Source organism: Pocillopora verrucosa, chromosome 11 (genome assembly GCF_036669915.1).
Source record: "Pocillopora verrucosa isolate sample1 chromosome 11, ASM3666991v2, whole genome shotgun sequence".
Taxonomy (NCBI): domain Eukaryota; kingdom Metazoa; phylum Cnidaria; class Anthozoa; order Scleractinia; family Pocilloporidae; genus Pocillopora; species Pocillopora verrucosa.
The window spans coordinates 19662028-19681386 of record NC_089322.1 but is presented as its reverse complement, the minus strand read 5'-3'; the positions used below and the strand labels follow the sequence as shown (position 1 = coordinate 19681386).

Sequence of the window (19359 nt, the reverse complement as noted above, 5' to 3'; positions counted from 1 at the left end):
AGTTCATGCGCTCCTGTTATCTACGTGTTGTTAGAGTCAGTGAACGAGGATGTATGTGGCTAACACTTTAAGCGCTAGAAGCATTGTGAAGACAACTTTTTCTGAATGGAGGATTTTTCCTTAACCTCCACGTGTTTCTAAAGTTTTCAAACTGAGAAATGCTCGCGTTTAAATAGCCGTTATGTTGTGTTTTGTGGCGTGTTTTGTTGTGTTGCAGAAATTTAGTGTAATGCTGTTGTACCACCTCGTATTCGTAGTTGTGCCGTGCTGTGTTCAGCTGTAACGTTGTTTGTAAGCACTTCGTTGCTCTGTAGTTTCGTTTGCACCTGTTGTTGCTTGTGTATATTGACTCTGAACTGCCGATGATGACAAAAGGCGAACCAGACTTCAGGGATGGTGAAATTCATAGTTCTGAGGCAGAATTATGTTTAGACTTCAGACTTGAGATCGCTTCTTGTATGGGCGGCCGTCACCGCCAAAAATACAGGCATAATAAATGGTTTGTAATAAAAAGAAATGGTCTAATTGTCTCGTAAGTGCTAAAACATGAAAAACCACCTAAAACCTCCTAAAACCACCTACAACCACCTACAACCACCTCAAAAATTGGTAGTTACTAAAACAAGGAATGACCTGAAATGACCTAAAACGACCTAAAAAGACCCAAAATGATCTAAAATGACCTCGAGTGTTTCTAAAATGAAACGCAGACTTTTGTTTTTGGCTTGTCGCGCAAAATTTCTAATTTTATTTTACATGATCTAGCTTGCAGAGCAGGCGTAATTTTGGCGAGCGAGTGTTAAGTAATTTCATAACGAAGATTATGGCCGCCATCTTTGATTTTAATGGCAGCGGAAGGCTGGGGAGAGTAAAAATTTACACCAAGGGGGCGGTCGACGGTCAAAAATAAGGAGAGGGGTGGGGGAAGGGGAGTGAAGATTACAAGTAATTCAAGTATTCGTCAAACTCGAGCGACACTAGCTTGGAGATTCCCTTATATAGTTCAGGCTTAATTTCTTCGTGCCTTAAAAGCGCATTAATCGCTTCTCTCCATTGTTTAGTAGCAATGTTCTTCATCAATGTTTTGGTTTGGGAATTTCTGGGAATTCTCGCAGTCACGTTTCCAGACGGATTCATGAACACGATTTTTATGCCATCGTTTGAAAGATCTTCCACATTCTTATGACTAAGCATCTAGTTTTCCTGTACCAACAAGGCAGACAAGGTATTCACAGCGTTTTCAAAGACGAGAGACTTTTTCGATCGCGTGAGGGGAGGAACTTCCCTCAACGGAGTCTTGCCAATTGGAGAACTAACATGTACAGATTTTGATTTCCTCCACGGTGGACTAGCTTTATCTGGCGTGTCAAGGTTTCTTTTGCTAGTTTTCACTGGAGTAGACTTCATTGCTGTCGCGTTCTTGACAAAGTGGTACAATTGGCCTAAATTTCGAATCTTACGGCCACATGGGTTGCAAACACGATCTGAAAATCTCGAGCTATCTTGCACCAAGGAAAATCCAACTTGACGAAAAATTTCGCTCAAAACAACTACAAAACACTCCTTCCGTTTCGAAGGTTTGAAAATATTTTCTGATGAAGAGTGCCTTTGCTTGGGGAGATTTCCGAACTGAATTTTGAAGGAAACTCCACAAAGCCTACAGTTGTCACTTGCACTCTTATCGGACATTACGCATTATGTAGCTAGATTTGACGGCTCGGCTCCACGTGTGTTTGTTTTTGCCGGAAGTCATTGTCAAAGGCTTTTAAATAAACTCATTTTTATTGGTTACCTTCTTGTTTCCGGAAATGCAGTGAAGCGCAACTAATCAGGCGGCGTATGGCATTTTAACAGCCTCTTCGGGCAGGCGTTTTTTCTCCCTTCCCCCGCCCCCTACCCCCACCGTCCATTCTAACTGCAAATCAAAAATGGCCGGTCGAACAAACGATCGCTAGCTTTTAGCGTTAGCTCGCACTAACAAGACACCTACCCTGCAGGCTAGACATGATCCGATCCATGATCCGTGATCCGATCCGTGATCCAATCCATGATCCGATCCGTGATCCAATCCGTGATCCGGTCCGTGATCCAGTCTGCAAACTCAAGTCGTTTAAGGACATTTTAGAAATTAATCAAGGTCATTTTAGGTCATGTTGAGTCGTTTTAGGTCATTATAGGTCATTATAGGTCATTTTAGGTCATTTTAGGTCATTTTAGGCCATCTTAGGTCATTTTAGGTCATTCCTTGTTTTAGTAACTACCTTCAAAAATTTCAACAACCACCTACAACCACCTAAAAAAACATCCACAGCCACTCGCAAACAATCTAAAACCATCTAAAACAAGGCATAAATGTCAAAGGCGAGACGACAACATGTCACGTACATGAAATACGAGAATCGAACAAAACCTCCACCTCCCCCTGAAATCTTACTCTCCCTGGTCCGTTGTAAAATCAACCATCGCACGAAATGAAATGCAAGAGCATGCTAATTATATTTTATATCAGCCGTGGCTACACACACCTTGGGTTTGGGGCCTTACGGAGGGTAAATGGCTTGGGTTTGGTTAAGTTCATGTTTCATGTTACCCTGGGCGATGCGGTTACACAGTAAAAGACTCTCGTTAGGGTCAAATATAATTAGATATGAGTTCACTGACCTGACAAATTGGTAGGAAAAGTACAGAGCAACATGGATGTTACGAATCGAGATCTATTAAGCTTAATTTCAGTGATTCTCCTGCCTTTTATACGACAGTCCTCCAGCAGTTTTTTGCGAGAAGACACCGCAGAAGGCGCGAAATTAGCCAAGCGCATCGGAGGTCACCTCAAAACACTGCAGGCGATTTCCTATATTAGCTACATTCTGCTTTATGATTGGTCAAGCCACCTCAGGGAGCAGATGAACTGAACTTTTCGGTTCAGGAACTGTCATGGGAAGTTCTTTTGTTCTTTTTGATGTATCCATGGAAATAATCCTAGAGCAGTTTTGGTCCGGGGAAAGCGGTTACACTCAAAAACGTCCTTGCCCGTGGGCAAACGCTATTTACCCATGGGTAAAAGGGACAGTGTAACAACGGCTATTACCTCAGTAGTACTGGTAACTTTACAAGCAGACGTTTTGGCTCACGTCTCATTTGATTACGTAATGGTCCAAGGTATTGCTTTTCTCCGTTTAAAATCTCAGCACCGGAAATGCAATAGGAGCAAAACGTGAGTCACTATTGCGTGAGTGGCACCACTCGTACAACTGCATGCTGTATAAATGCCAGCACGATGGTGTTTGTGCCAAAGGAAGATCCCGAAGGTACGCACAATTCGCTTAAAATATTTTTAATGACCATTCTTATTCATACTTTTTCCGGCTAGACGTGAGCCAAAACGTCTGCTGGTACCCAGAGTAGAAAAAGCCAAGTCAATTCAGTCTTTTGACTACGAGTTTGTTATTTTACTCTATTATTTTTGGAAACTTGATGGTTCAGTTTTTGAAACATGAGCCAAAACGTCTGCTTGTAAAGTTCTTTAAGTCTTTTACTACTGAGATAAAGGAGGTGGAGGTTTCGTTCGATTCTCATTTTTCACGTATATGACATGTTGTCGTCTCGCCTTATTTTAGACCTTTATGCCTTGTTTTAGATGGTTTTAGATTTTTTGCGGGTGGCTTTAGATGTTTTTGAGGTGGTTGTTAAAATTTTTGAGGTGGTTGTAGGTGGTTTTAGGTGGTTTTAGTGGTTCTACGTTTTAGTACTTACCCTAATTGTCTTTTGGAGAACGGTTTATCTTATCTCAAGAGATTTATTCAAAATATAAATGGACAAATCGCCTTTGGTGAAATGAAATCTTCAGTATCAATAGTTTATACAATTCAGAAACTGTGTAAAAAAAAAAAAGATTGGCCAAGTGTTTACTGAAATGGTTCAGTGCCGAAATGACAAACGGTTCAACTAACTGTACTTTGGTTGAGTGACTTGACACAAATAATTCAGAGTGGTGTGAAATGGCTTAAGTTATCGGCAAATGGTTAATCGTCAGCCGCAATGGTATAGTATCGCATCAATCTACCCACCGTAAAGTGAAATGGTTTAGCGTGACCCCAAATGGTTTAGCTTGACGACAAAAGGTTTAGCACAAACCGAAATGGTCCAGTGTTACAGCTGTTAGTTTACGCCGTAAAAGCCAAAAATACAAAAGTGAAATCGATAAGTCAAGCTTCAAATGAAACATTCGATGTGGGGTCTTAGGTCACAGCCCTATAGTTTTTATAGTTTTTAGGCGCCCCGATAGTTGTAGTTTCGTCGCCCTAAAACAACGAATCGCTTTATCAAGTTTCCAAGTTATGGTTCTGACTGTCTAGACTTTAAATGTGCTGTTACGTAAAATGATGCATTTTATCAGTATTTTTGTCGTTCGTTTTATTTCAGATTCTTATTTTATCTTGAGGTAGTAAAATGGAGAATTCTTACCATAGTCACCCGTAACCATAGTAAGAATTCTCCATTTAAAGTACAGCAGTTTTCACCGTAAACTATTTATAACTATGTAGTTTTTAATTATATAGTTTTGATAGTTTTTAGGCACCCTTTAGTTGTAGTTTTGATAACAATGAATCGCCGTATCACGTTTTCTAGCAATGGTTCTGACTGAGGTCGTAAAATTTCTAATAGTCGCGGCTTAACCTTGTTGGGAGTTCAAATTGCTGTTAGCCAGTTTCAAATTGTTCTTTTCGGTTTCTTACAGTGAAAACTGCCGTTCTTTAAATAGAGAATTCTTACCATGGTTAAGCCTAACCATGGTAAGAATTCTTTATTTTACTACTTCAAGATACAATAAGAATCGGAAACAAAAGAAATGATTGAATAACTGATAAAATGCATCATTTTTGCGATAGCACACCTACAGTCTAGACAGTCAGAACCATTGCTAGGAAACGTGATATAGCGATTCATTGTTTTAAGACGACGAAACTATAAATAAAGGGTGCCTAAAAACTATAAATAACTAAAAGGTTGTGACCTAAGACTCCACATAGACTGTTCCATTTCAAGCTGGACTTTTCCATTTCACCTTTGTAATTTTTGGTGGTTACGGCGTAAACCAACTGCTGTAACAATAGATCATTTCGGTTTGTACTAAACCTTTTGTCGTCACGCCAAACCATTTCACTTTACGGTGAGTAGATTGATGCGATACAAAGCCATTGCGGCTTAACGGATTAACCATTTGCCGGTAACTTAAGCCATTTCACACTACTCTGAACCGTTTGTGTTAAGTCACGGAACCAAAATACAAAAAAATCTGGAAATGTGGAAATGTTTTCTGGCAATAACTGCGCCCAAACTGTTCCGTTGTAAGACAGACGTGAAGAGTGCTGATAGAGGGAATCCACTGGGACATTATCCCAGGGGAGTAAATGCAAATTATGCTCTCGTTAATCCACAGGCCAATTCGAAAGCAAGCGAAGAACCAAATAAAACCAGCGTTTTTGTGGACAAGAAGCCATTTCTAATCATAGTTCTTACCCCAAGATCTTCCCTAGAAGGTATTGTTTAGGAAAGTCTTAACAGCATGCAAGACAGAATTAAGAATACGGAGTTTTAAATTGAGTGTGTTAACCTCATTATAAATTAATAGACTAGTGTGTTGGAGAGACCCAAGACACCACACCGCTGGCACTGAATCCAGAACGCAACGCATGCACAGTTGTGAATGCATTATTGAAGAAAGACCACGAACGACCTGAGGTATTTCGATAAATCTCTTCGACATCACACTCGCCGCAATGGCTCAAGCTATTAGAGATTTCTTGAAGAATCATTTGCCTTCGCCTTTGTTTGGCGGAAGAAATAGAGAACGCCACGAGAGCAGGGAGTATCTTCACGTTGAAAATCAAGGAGAAAGCGACGAGGATGAAATAGTTTACCCGAGCGAGGAAATGACTAAGGCTAACGAAAAGGAGTCTTCAAAAAATACTTCGGCTCTACAAGCAGCCTGGAATGTATTAAACTTGATACAAGGTAAGTTTCAGAATTATAATGTCTTACAATTGTTCTCCCAATTCTCCGGTCGAAGAAAAGCTGATTTTAATGGGGGAAGGAAATGACGTTCTAAATGTCTTCATCGTTATTTTTCACCAGAATTTTAATCGCGGTCAGCTTCTCCCCTGTGGCAAGTGTTCCATGCATCAAATTATTGATTTTTTTGCCGCCGGATATTCTCGATCGAAAAACATAGTTTTTTTTATCTATGCAACATGTCTACGATGGTATGAATGCTGAATGATATATTTTAAAGTCTCGACCGAGTGAATTTTAATCCAAACCATTGTTGGGAAAATGGAAGAACTTCTTTCCAATTCACTTGTTTGAACTGAACTAAATTCTGATCTACTTTCTTATTATCTTGGCCGATGGAAAAACTGGATGATTGGCTTGTTTTTGATAAAAATTGTTTAAAATCAAAATTGTGTAAGATGAAAAAGTTCTGATTATCTAAATAAATGTATAGAAATTAGTTTGCTCTCAGATCTGGTGCTATGACTGGTTTTCTCCGGTTTTAAAATAACTCGTTCTTCTGTATCTGTTATAAATGTACCGATTACTCGATGGATCATCGCAAACTAAAAATATAAAATTTTTTCCAGGAGACATTCGCCAACTTTTTAAGACTGGAAAACATTTCCCTTTTCAGGCTTCTATCTTTCATTATTTAGGATATCACGTTTTTTTATTCATCCAAAAATTGAAGTTCACTTCCATACAAAGTCAAAGACAGCAGCAATGTAACGAGTAATTTTTTTAAGCTCCGAAACTAAAATTCAAAAGTAGCTCAGAAATTTGCCTTTTAGCTCCCTTCCGAGCTGAAGGAAATTCCGACGTAGATTTATCATTGTAAGATTCTTTACAAATTTTCCGTTCCTATCTTGTCTTTCTGATATGAACCAGCGCCGATTTAAAAATCTTTTTCTTTTTTTTTTTTAATTGACGACTCAGTTCCTGTGTTAAAATCAAAACATTTCAATGAGATGGTTTTCTTCATTTAAAAGCTAACTCAATTTCTTTTATTCTTATCGAAGAAACACATAAATAATTAAGGTGTTATGGATAATTGTACAAAGGCGGGTTTTGAAGAGCAAAGGGTTGTTTCCGATAGCTAAGGAAAAAAATACGATTTTTTTATTAGCGTGGGTGTTCACCACTACATTAAAGAAAAACAATTTCGTGGTAAATCAATTAAATATTACTGAATACCTGTCCACTATTAATTAAAAGCAATGTTTATCCTTTCTAAATTCGATGGCTTCCGATCATAAAAAATTAACCACGTTTGTTTTTTCCTTTTGACTGAATTTCACAGCTGCGATCACAAAATTTCACATGAAAACAACAGTGTGAGCCATCCAGTAACAAATAAAAGGCAAACAAAAAAAGAAAACTTGATAAAAATCTTGCTGTTCTCAAGTCCAAAAGATCTCAGGAGCTGAATGGTTTAATTAAAGTCACAAAACTAATTAAGTCAAAGATAAATTTTTCCTGGCGAACGTTACCCAACTAAATTTAAATATGATGTTTTACAAACTACTTTTGATTTCGGTTTTTCGGAAAATTTCTCGTTAAATTTCTTCCCTATACTGTGGAGAAAGTTACCCTAACAAAATTAGAAAGTGTCTTTTTTTTTTTAGCAAACTCCCATTCAGTGATCGTAAAATTTAAAAACAAATTCTCTTTTAAGATCTTCAATATCTTCAGCGTTGCTAGATCGGATTTCAAATTTCGCCCTTAAGAAAAACACCTTTTGTTAAATTCACCAAGACTTAAATAATTCAAAGACATGATCTCAATAATGGAAGATTCTTTGCCACTGAGACATCGGCTTAAGAAAGAAGAGCACAAAAACGAGGTCACAGCTGAACGGAAAAATAAAACAACAGATCGATATATTTAGCTTCCTACCATCAACTAGTAATACTCGATATCGGGGGCGGGCTGGATTAATTTCCGTTGTGCATAAAAAGCGACAACGAAGAAAATCATTGAAGAAATACCAAGCAGGAATAATTCAACAGTTATTCGCCGAAGGCGAAGTGAATATTGTTGAATAATTCCCGAGACGAAGTTGATGGGATTATTCAACAATTCATGTTCACTGAGCCTGAGGCAATTCATTATTTAGATATAATTCCTCAGGTGCTTTCAAATACTGCTTTGAATTTGTTCTGTTGTTGATACTATTCTGTTACAATTTTTTTAATTACTCGTATCGAGATAGGCAGCCAGTCTCCACTAAAATTTAAAAGGTTTATTTAATTCAATCGGCAAAACTCCATTCATTTCTTTTGAAAAGTGTTATGCCAGACTTAGTAGTATTTTCTAGACTCTTGGCAATAGAATTTCCTTCTGACGCGTTTAACTCTTCCTCGTTACCATTGACAAAACGCGAGGCAGCCATTTTGAAATCTAGCGCTTCAGATGATAGTCACCTTGCGCGAGGTGATTTTGGCGAAATTTGACGCAATCCCAGACCATTAGCAGCGTGCGTATCTCTACAATCACCGGAGCAATTAAGCTAAAAGCTCTCACTGGCAAACCGATAGTAGGTTTTAAATGAAACTGCTGGTACTATTTGCTGTACAGTTGAGTTTATTTGAATTATTTTCAACTTTCAGGAACGGGAACCCTTGGCGTCCCATTTGCTGTTATGCAGGGGGGGTACATGTCTCTGGTGGCCATTGTTATCATCTCAGTAATCACTAACTACACAGGGAAACTTATCATAGAGTGTTTGTACGAAAAGCCGTTCAATGGTCAAGGTGCACGAGGAGTTCGAACGAGGAACAGTTACGCTTTGATAGGTAAGGTGCAACGATGTAGAAATACCCACTGCAGTCATATTGATCGTATTTGTTTAATTTGTTGTTGTGAAAATGTTGAATATGAAGGCGATCTTCATAGCCATGATCACCACTTACGTAGTGGTGAAAATAAGGCCTGAAAAAATTCAGGTCTGTACGGGATTTGAACCCATGACCTCTGCGATACCGGTGCAGTGCTCTACCGACTGAGCTAACAAGCCAACCGAGCGCCAAATAAACCCGTGAAGTGGTGAATCAATGACTGTGATTACATGAAAATCGTATACGTGAACTGCGGATGTGAAAATGTTGTTGCTATTGATGTCATCATTAGCATCATCACTAACATTGTTATTATCCAGGTTGTAAAGTTGGACAACACGAAGTTTTGTCACCAAATATACATAACTATAACAAAATTTGAGAGCCAAACTTGCCATTGGTCGGACGTCTTCATGAAAAACAACAGTTAACTCGCCGAAATGCGCACACACGCGTACACGTTTTTGGCACTAATAGGACCGTGTGCGCATCATGTTTGTCATTGAACAATGTAATTAGACAAAACGCGTCACGCGCGGGCGCTGCCGTCGCACATTCGCCGAGTTAACAGTTTCCTTTTATGAAAACGTATAACCAATTCAGATTTCATTATAGTTTTCATTAATGGGTATCAGGACTTCTAGTCGTTCAATTCTATTTGTAATCGTACTTGTATTGAACAAATCAAACTCCCGCTCTGTGGTCTTCCGATTTTGTTAATCACTCGTTTGATTGTGGAGCACACAGTCTTAATAATATTACTAATGAGTATCGTGTTAATGATATTGTGAGTAATTACAATAACATTATTACTTTATATACTTCATTATTATTTAATATACTTCTGATTTTAGGTCAAGCATGTTGGAAAAAGTATGGTAGTGCTGTAGTATGCGGCGCTCAGGTGATGCAACTCGCTTGCGCATGCGTCCTTTACCTGCTTCTCGTCGCCGACTTTTTCAACGACTTGTTTGAGCACCATGCCCTCTCGTATTCCTTGTGGACCGTCATTGCGGGTGTTCTTCTGCTCCCGTCAGTCTTCCTGAATCATCTTAAACACGTCTCTTGGCTCAGCATGTTCAGTGTTGTCGCTCTTGTTATGGTGTTTTCCTCAGTCATTGGATATGGCGTGACACAGCGTTATGAATGGGATTTCAACCTCGGCGTGACAACGCTAGAGGGATTTCCCGTAGCATGGGGAATTATCCTGTTCAGCTTCGTGTGTCATCCTTATCTGCCAGGCATCGAAGAAACCATGGAAAAACCAGAAGAGTTTAATAGTATAATGAACTACTCTTTCTTTGCTTCGGCTGTGACCAAACTAATTTACGGTTTCATAGCAGTTTTAACCTTCAAAGGAAAAACCCAGCAAGAAATCTCTGAAAATCTCCCACCAGGGGCTCTCCAGAATACAGCCAACGCCCTCCTGGGGTTCAACGGTCTGTTCTCGTATGCCCTACCCCTGTTAACCCTCATTACAATTATACACAAAGCGCAGATTTCGTGTATCCCTCCATGCTTTCCCGACGAGAAGCATCCATTGTCCATCAAGGAACGCATCATGATTTACTCGCTGCGATCTGTCTTTGTGGTATTTACTGTAATGGTTGCTGTGCTCCTTCCACAGTTCTCGTTGCTAATGGCGGTAATTGGTAGCATATCAGGTGTCCTACTTACTTTGGTTTTCCCCTGTCTTTTCGACATTATGCTTCACCTCGAGCAGATCAGTACCAGTCGTTACGTCATCGACTTACTCATCGTCTGTGTGGGGGTACTATCGGGTGGTTTTGGTTTGGTGTTTTCACTTATTGCAATAACAAAATTGTACGTTTAATAACTTTTCCAATAATGATATGTGTTAAACTAATGGGAACACGGGGATACTACGGTTGCAGTATAGCCTTTGCAGTAAGGGTGTCTTGCAGTACAGGCGTCTTATAGAGAAAAGCGGGTAAGCGCTGCAAGCTCACTTTAAACGAACGAGCCGCCATGTTTTTTTCAAGATGGCGGCCAAACGTTTTACGAATGAATCCCGAGCGGTCGCTCGAAAAAATATGCCTGCACTGCAAGTTATGCTCTGGGAGAAGTTATGGTTTAGGCTCCAGTCAACGGAAACATCAGGAAAGCATGCACCAGAAATTTAACTATTCATCACCGTAACTTTGCGTCCATACGGAACTTGTATTGGAGTTGCAGATAGACGAATGTTTGCTTAGAGTTAGGAGAGCAGTGCAAGCACACGAACTTCTGTCAAGACAGCTCTGCTATGTTTCACTTCAAATGACAGAGAGCATTTAGTTTGAAAGAACTGAGAGACTTTGTTCGAATAGTTGATCAAATGAATTAAAACAACTTCATCAATCTGAATGGTGCTGTTAACAGAAAGCCATAACCATTAAAGTACAAGGCCGGTGTTGGAAAAAATATAAAGTCTGATAGTATTTAAAAACAACAAAAACATGACCGTGAGCACTGTGTCGAAAGCAACATTCAAACTTTAACTCAAGGAAAAACTTGGGAGAATTACTTTCTCTTCATGACAATGGGCTGTTTTCAATCCCTCTCTGATGCAGTAACTTTCTGTGAAACGACAACCACCTCTTCAAAAAAACCTGTGTTTGATTCATTCATTTGAAGGTGTCACCCTTCATCACCAGGAAATGATTTTTCAGTCATCTATTCACAAAAGTCTTGTTGCTAGGCCGGTTGCTACGTTTTTTAATAGTTTCTTCTCCCTCCCCTCCCCTCCCTCCCCAAAAAATCGCCAACTTATCCTTGGCAAGGAAAAGTCGACTGAAGACATTTACTATGAGGAACGATCATAGGTACTTCAGTATAAAATTTCTTGCTTTCTTTATTATCGTCTCTGTATGAAGACTTTGAGAACTATTCAGCCAGAATGCATGCAATTAAACGTTTTGTACAACCAATATTGAGTACGCTGTTAGACAAATCTTCAAGTTCTGTTTTGTTCTTGTTGTTCTTGTTGTTTTTTTACTTTTTGGTACCTCCGAAACTATCGCAAGTATATCACCATTCTTAAAGCAACTGAAAGTATTTTATGACTCTACTTTTTCATTTATCTCCTCTTCCTTAAATGTTCGTTTTTCTGTTTCGCATTGTAAGTCGCCCCTAACATGTCTTCACGCTAATGGCCTCGTTACACCACTCATTGCGACAGAGAATAGCAACGTAACACTATTCATTCTATCTCACGTCGCCGCCGACTTTTCCATAATTGCATTTATTCATTTATACTACTGGTGTCTATTTCCTCTTCTTTGTTGTTTCTTTTGATTTTGACATTGAGGACAAAACCATTTTCCTTTTGGAGCGTCTGTTAATCCAACACATCCGTAATGAAACCACTCAATGGGACACTGAAACGTGAATAAACAGCACAATCAGGAGTTGCTTCAACCGGTTCGTACCCAGTCTGTGTCTGTTAGTACCAGACCTATTGGTTTATTCGTACCCAGTGTGCATCGGTCCGTACCCGACCCGCTGGTCGATTGGCACCTTAACATTAAGTGACGTTCAAAATCCAGAAGGTCTCAGGAAACAAAGATCTCTTACAAACCCCGTCCCAGACCTCGTTTTTGTGAACACAACGGTCAAATGTAGGGTATACGCAAGGGGATCAATTATGAGCCGGCCGCGCGCCAGTTTCTCGCGAAAAATTTCAAAAGGAAACATAAGAAACAACCGCAAAATATGCGAATGAAGATTGAAAGTTCAAAGGAAATAAAAGCAGGGAAGAAGAAAACCGAAGACTTTTCGCAAGCAAAGCTTATCAAAATACACTTTTCATGTTAACTTACCATTTTGCTTTGAGCTTTGACAAAAAAGTTTTTCGGTCTTCAAACACCGCGACTTACCAACTTACGATTGTTTTTAACCCTTGTAAGACAAGCTGGTATTGACAGCCTGAAAGCAAGACATCTAAACAAAAAACTGAGTGGGTGCGAATGCGGGTTCTAGCAGGGTACGAATCGACTGAGCACGAAGCGTTCGTGGTTACGAAACGACTGGTAAGCTTGCAAGGAATAAAAGGGGCAATTCAAGAAGAGCAAATAATGTTTCTAAGTAACAGATAGTGATCATTAACATGTTTTGAAGTTAAAACGACGTTAAAACAATGACTCACTTCAGTGTTATCACATCCCACCATTTCGCCATATGACACCTACAAGTAGACATAAATTAGAAATGTGTAGGACAAAACTTGTTTTCCAAAGCTAAAGTTATCACAACAGCCAATCAGGAAAAGGAAAAATATTACAAGGAACCAAAGAGAAAATTAATCCTAGAACAAGCAAATTGCCTGAAGCGTGGGAAAACGCGAGTGATCACGTCGCGACGACTAGTTTTAGTTTGAATCTGATTGGTCGAGAAAGTGACACGAGTTTTCTAGACCAATCACAAAGCGAAATAAAGAAAAACCGAAGAAATCCCAGTTTACTTCCGACACTAAAAGACCTTTTTACCCACCTGATTACAGAGGCAGTAGCGTGGTTCATTGGGATCGTACACCCAGTCCGGTACAGCAGCCGCTGCAACGGCTGCCTCTTGTTCAGCGACCTGCGCCGAAGCCACTGCTGTGACTTGAGTGGAATTTTTACTTCTGTCAAAGACAACAGAGAGAATCAAAGAGTCACCTCAGTTGTCAACTAAGGGTAATGATTGAGTGTTCTATCGATTCTTGTGGCCCAAAACACCGGTTTTTTCGTTCGTTTGGTAAGCCTTCGACCTTCTTGCTTGGCCGTGAGACATATCTTATTTCTCTCGAAGGCCAAAATGAAGCGAAGCGCGTGTATTCGTAACCAGATGCTAACAATCGAAAGACAAAGATAAAATCAGTGAGCGGAGTGCAATTTATAACAGTGCTCACAGAACCTAACGCGACCTAAGGTGCTGACAAGGAGAATTTGTTTACCGATCATAAGCTTTTTTAGTTGGTGATCTTTTCCTTCATTCTCATGACCTAAATGCGTGTTTCAGAGGTGATATTGTAAGGACAAAATTAGATGCTGGTCACTCTTAGGGTTTTCAGGGTTAAATTACAGGGACTTTCGAGAAACGGGTCCCGCGGACCCTAAATACTGTTACACGAGACTCCACAAAGTGCTTACTTTTTCTTTTGTTTTGTCGATGTTGGCGCCACACTGATCGAGGCATGTACGTCACTTGGAGTAACAGGTATACTGACAGAGTTTACGTTAGTGGATGCCGGGTCAAACGGCATTCCCAGGGAACTACTGGCGGGGAGACCATTCAAACCACTAGGTGGGGTAGACAGAGTGCTCAAAGAACTTCCTGTAAAAAAGAAAATAATGATATTTTTCAAAACAAATTTTTGTTTTTTTAAAAATAACAATAAGAACTATAAACAGCCGTATGTCTAGGATATAGAGTAACAATCCAGCAAGCATCGAGTTCCGAATCGAATGAGCTCTATGAAATATTTTCATTACACATTGACAAATTCGCCGATTTCTTTTCTATAAAAATTATGTCAGCTTCCTCGTGACAAAACGTGAAATTTTGAACGAATGGCAAAGGTGCCTGTTCAGGAAAACAGCAGACTCCAGAAATCAGTACACCCACCCAAGGCTGCAGCATAAGGCGGTTTCAAGGCTCCACTAGCTCTTCTACCAGGCTGCATCTGCAACGTCGTTGTAACTGCCTGCGCAGCAGCAACTGCAACTGCAGCTGATCCTGCTCCGACTGAACCTGAAGAAAGGAAAAAAATATAGGTATAAATAAATACAGTGTGCTTTCATGAAGTTTTCCAGCCTTGTTCACCCTTAAACCTCAACAAAATGTGGTGAGAACAAAAATGTGTCACTGGTGTTCTAATCACGTTTTGGTGTCATCTGTGATATATTCCTGAACAGACCCATGGCAAAATAAAATCTATATGTTTTCCATAATAAAGACGTCATCAATGTCTCTGTTCTCCCATAGATCATTAGAGAGAGCCAATCAAAATGCGTGTGTAATTCAGTTTATGATATACACGTTGTTTAACTCTCTGATCTGATTGTTAATTCTCATCTCCAGCTGCCACACATTTCCCTGTAAATTAGTTAGGAGAATTTGGTGTTAGATCAAGATAAAAACTTCTTTCTGATAAGTGTGAGTATTCTCATTACCTGTTTGCTGGATAATGTAGGGATATTTTGGGGAGAATTTGTATGTCAATCACTTCTGGGAGTTGAAGGATTAATCCTCTGACTTCCAGATGGGATTACAATGGAATTTCCATATCAATAGATTTTTCAGCAGAAAGGTGGCGAAAAGAAATATACTAAGGAGAGGACACTGTTTAATTTAACAAAAAATTATCTCTCTTAAAATTGTAAGAAATGTGTGGCAGCAAATTCATATCTAGATCTCAGGGATGAAAAGGTTAACCCTTTGATCCCTGAGAGCGATTAGCATCTAATTTCTCCCTACAACAGCACCTCTAAATCACACAGTAAGGTCGCGAGAATAAAGGAAATGATCATAAACTAAAAATCTTGATTGATAAACAAATTCTCCCAGACAGTACCAAAGGAAATTTATAGAGAAGGGTAAGGAGAATATACATACTAATGTTCAGGTGTAAAGGTTCTCACACTGCTGTAAGCTGGGTTTGCTCACCTAAGGTGTAAGATCTTGGAGCAGATGAAGGAGACTGAGGAGCAACTGATTTTGGTGATGGCGACATCTGATTGTAGGTTCCAAGAGAACCATAGGCATAGTCATGCATCCCTGGGATGGACAAGTGATCGCCATTGACCAAATCAGTAGTGAGACTGTCGGGAGCTTTCCTTTCTGCAATGGAAAAGTACAAGAAAGGATTTAAGTCTGAGAATTGACAAGCATAGCTGCTGTTCATAACTAACCCCTGTTTCTGTTGCATGAGGCAACCATGTGTATGGAGCTACTTCTCTGGGATAGGACTCTGGTCCATCACAGTTTGTCTGACAAATTCCAACTCATGTTGGCTGGTCCAGCTCTCTGCACCTCAGCTTTCATTTAAGTTTTCTATGGGATTGCATATACAGAGTTGTATGGTTCATTTGATAAACTTACTATGCCCAGTTAATTGCAATGATCCATGTATGTGGTTACTCCTTGCAGGAGAGGGTGGATTAATAGGTTCATCTAGTCTCAGAGATCCTATAGAAAAAAAAATGTATCCAAAATTAGGCTACATGTACATTGCTGGCTACATGTACCTCTACAGAGTATTAATTAACTAATGTTTCCACTTAGATACTGAAAACCCCTCTGTTTCAAAATAACAAATTTATGTTCCCTTACACTGGACTGAACTTTACTTACTTTGCTCTAAAACCTCTGTAATACCGGCATTATCTGCTTCTAATTCCATTTTGAACTTGGACAGCTCTTGATCTAATTTTCTTAAGTGTCTGTCCACCTTAGCAAATATAAAAAAGGAAGCCACAGGTTAAACTTGATGCTTGTTTACACACAGCACTGTATGCATGCTAATGAAAATTACAATGTAATATCTATATGCCCATTCTAAGAAACTACAGTAACAACAACAGCAGCAGCAACAAAAATTATGCAATGAAAATAATTGAATTAGTATAATAATCTAGCTGTGTTACCATACCAGATCATAAGTCTGTGTTGCTATGCTAACTTTTTCTTCAGCATCCTCAACAGCCTTCTGATACTCCTTAAATAAAGAAAAAACAAACAAACAAACAAAGATAAGTTTAAAGAAAAACTCCCAAGAAACCCCAAGAAGGGGAACTATCACTATTTGACTGTGCCTTTCAATGACATGGAAATTCTACAGATCAGAGATAAAATGTGATTTCATTTCCAGCTGACCCCAGGCATCACCTAATCATTCATCTAAAAGTGAAAACAAACATAAGGATTTAAATCCTTAAATCAAAACTTGGAAACATCAACTCTTAACTCTGAAATATAGGTTGAGTTTCTCTTAGAAGCCACTTAACACATTTCCTGTTGTGTGTCTCCAGTTCCATACTTTGCAAACATTGAAAAACTATTCCAAGTACAAAAAAATTGAAATTTTTTTGGCACACAAATAAGTCTTTATTAATGATTGTGACCTACATCTCTGATTTGTTTGTACTGTTGTTCTTTCCATTCTGGCTTTGCTTTTCGGCAGTTCATGAAAAACTGCTTCACTCTGATGTCCATGTCATCTATTCTGTCTGTAATTAGAAAAAAATGTTAAAAAATCAATTGGTGACAATGAGAGTGACTATTCAATTGTGCATGGGAAGGTGTTGGAGATTATGCCACATCAGTCAGGTCTGCATTAATCAAATCAAGCAATACCTGTAATTTAAAAGGGGTAAGTTTCTAAAGAAACTGAAATGTTGCATCAGAAGGAGAGTATAACAGGGTAATTTAGTATCATCAACCAGTTGATAACATAAATTGGCCACCATAGAGTTTTAAAGCTGACATTTCAAGCATTAGCCCTTCGTCAAAGCAAAAAAAAAGGGCTAATGCTTGAAACCTCAATACATTACTTAAATTAGAGCACACTGATTAAGTTTTGTCAAACAAAAAACCAATATAATTTACAATGCCTAGTCAGAACCAAGGTTACAGGGAGCAGAAAGTTAAAACAAGTAACCCACTTAATGCTCAAGAAAATCCAAGCCAAGACAATGTGATTATTTAAGATAAAGCTTCTAATTGTAAGGATGGTAAGAGTTATCAGAACCAATCAGCAAGAAAAACATGTGAAACCAATACAATCATGGATCAATTTTAACACTAAATGAAACTTCCCAAAAAAACCTAGTGGAGCATCTAGTTAATAAAGCAATTAAAGTGTAACATAAAAACATTATTTGAGTACGTTAAAAAGTTTAATAATGTAAAAGTGCTTCCCAAGCCATGACTCACTCTGAACCTGTAGATCCATTTCCCTCATGTCTGTGAATCTGTCTCGCAGCTCAACTGGCAGCTGCTCAATCACTTTAAAAATTAACAAACATTTTATGTTAACTTCATGGAAATGCAATAACAACAGATGGTGACAACCATCACAAGGTCATTTACAGTACACTAGGATAATCTCATACCTTAGATAACAGCGTAACAGTGTGTAAAAAATTGGAATAAGATAAATGGTAAATTTTCAGCATGAAGGCAGAGAAAAGAGATTTTTTTATAGTTAGTTACTGTTAAGGTAAGAGGAAACATCTGAGTGCCCTATAAGGAATCTGACCTAAGACCTCTCCGTTTCTTGCTCTGATGCACTGCAGCACAAAGGGTCTGAAGGGTCCAGGCTTCAATTCCTCCAAGGGAACTCAGACTTTTTTTCTTAACCCATGGTCAAAACAATACAGATAAAATCTCTCTTTATAATAATGTTTTTTGAAAACCAATGATATCAATAATAATTGGTGTAGGTTTGTTGTAAGTGGAAACAATTACCCCTTTAACTCCCAGATCAAATTTGTAATTCTCGTCACTGTCAACCATACAATTCCTATAATGTTAGTTCAGAGAATTTAGTATTGGATCAACTAATTATCCCCAAATTGATGTTTTTCTTTATTCTCATCACTTATCTGGTTGATATTTTATTGATATTGTAAGGAGAAATTCTCTCTTGGTCACTCAAGGGAGTTAAAGGGTTCACAGTTAAATTATAAAATTTTACTGTAGCAACCATATTGTATAAAAGACAAAAATTGCTGCCATACAGGAACTTCTGAGGCCATGTTCACCATGCCCTTCGCATGCAGGAGCATGATAACAAAGAATTCCTCAAGACTGGAAAAGTAAATGATCACTCAAAAATTGTAACATGTAAGTCAGTGCTGGGGGGACTATTGGTGCACATATTTTTTGAAAGCAGAATTGGGGAAAATTATAAAACACTTTTTCCACAGAAAATGATGAAAATTTTTTTTCACTCGTCTTAAATTTATAAAAAGCAGTCATGATTACACCTTAGAGCCCTATATGCGTTCCACGATGTACTGCTTATTGATAAGCTACTGCGCATGTCCGTGATTATTCATTGTTTACAGATTTAAACACAATCGTGTTACGATGACGATCACATAATTTAGCAGAGATTTTTGCTTAAGCCACGCATCTTGGATAAAATTTCACTTTTAGAATCAAACCAGCTACTTGGTTCGTAAAGATTTCGACATTAAATAAAAAAAAAGCAACGCTACAAACGATCGAAGGCTTGATTGACTTTAAACGCGTTTTTATGGGATAAAAAGACTCACAGCAGTCATTTACGGCCAAGATATTACCACAAAAATAAGCTTAAAAAACCTTACACTCAACATAGTCCTCCAAATACAGCATTTTGCTTCCGTTCTCAAGTAATCTTCTAATACCTCATCTTTACCTTATGAATTTCATCATGGCGTCCATTGTACGGACGCTATAAACATATTACAACGCCTGCTCCTTAGGGAGACTGCTGACC

At 38.7% G+C, this 19359-nt stretch overlaps 2 protein-coding genes and 1 pseudogene across 2 annotated transcripts; 1 reads left to right on the top strand and 2 right to left on the bottom strand.

Annotated features, from left to right (window-relative positions):
* Window positions 1-939: 939 nt before the first annotated feature.
* On the bottom strand, window positions 940-1689 carry LOC136284233 (uncharacterized; annotated as a pseudogene).
* Window positions 1690-5715: 4026 nt separating this feature from the next.
* Window positions 5716-11297, top strand: LOC131770188 (vesicular inhibitory amino acid transporter). The gene is made up of 3 exons (XM_059085901.2): window positions 5716-6015; window positions 8664-8849; window positions 9746-11297. Exons 1-3 carry the CDS (start codon window positions 5781-5783, stop codon window positions 10723-10725), a joined length of 1401 nt encoding a protein of 466 aa, XP_058941884.2. The 5' UTR covers window positions 5716-5780; the 3' UTR covers window positions 10726-11297.
* A 430-nt stretch (window positions 11298-11727) lies between these two features.
* LOC131770181 (inhibitor of growth protein 3) lies at window positions 11728-19323 on the bottom strand. The gene is made up of 12 exons (XM_059085893.2): window positions 19208-19323; window positions 17808-17879; window positions 17001-17101; window positions 16525-16590; window positions 16227-16323; window positions 15975-16061; window positions 15540-15713; window positions 14499-14624; window positions 14024-14207; window positions 13383-13515; window positions 13039-13077; window positions 11728-12271 (listed from the first exon to the last, which is right to left on the bottom strand). Exons 1-12 carry the CDS (start codon window positions 19233-19235, stop codon window positions 12149-12151), a joined length of 1230 nt encoding a protein of 409 aa, XP_058941876.2. The 5' UTR covers window positions 19236-19323; the 3' UTR covers window positions 11728-12148.
* Between the last annotated feature and the right edge of the window lie 36 nt (window positions 19324-19359).

Coding starts and splice junctions, on each gene's coding strand:
- LOC131770188 (XM_059085901.2), top strand. CDS start 5,781: ATGGCTCAAGCTATTAGAGATTTCTTGAAGAATCATTTGCCTTCGCCT. Junction 6,016..8,663: donor TGTATTAAACTTGATACAAG/GTAAGTTTCAGA, acceptor TTCAACTTTCAG/GAACGGGAACCCTTGGCGTC. Junction 8,850..9,745: donor GAACAGTTACGCTTTGATAG/GTAAGGTGCAAC, acceptor TTCTGATTTTAG/GTCAAGCATGTTGGAAAAAG.
- LOC131770181 (XM_059085893.2), bottom strand. CDS start 19,235: ATGCTGTATTTGGAGGACTATGTTGAGT. Junction 14,208..14,498: donor GCCTTATGCTGCAGCCTTGG/GTGGGTGTACTG, acceptor TCTTTTTTACAG/GAAGTTCTTTGAGCACTCTG. Junction 12,272..13,038: donor TGGGATGTGATAACACTGAA/GTGAGTCATTGT, acceptor TTCACGTTTCAG/TGTCCCATTGAGTGGTTTCA.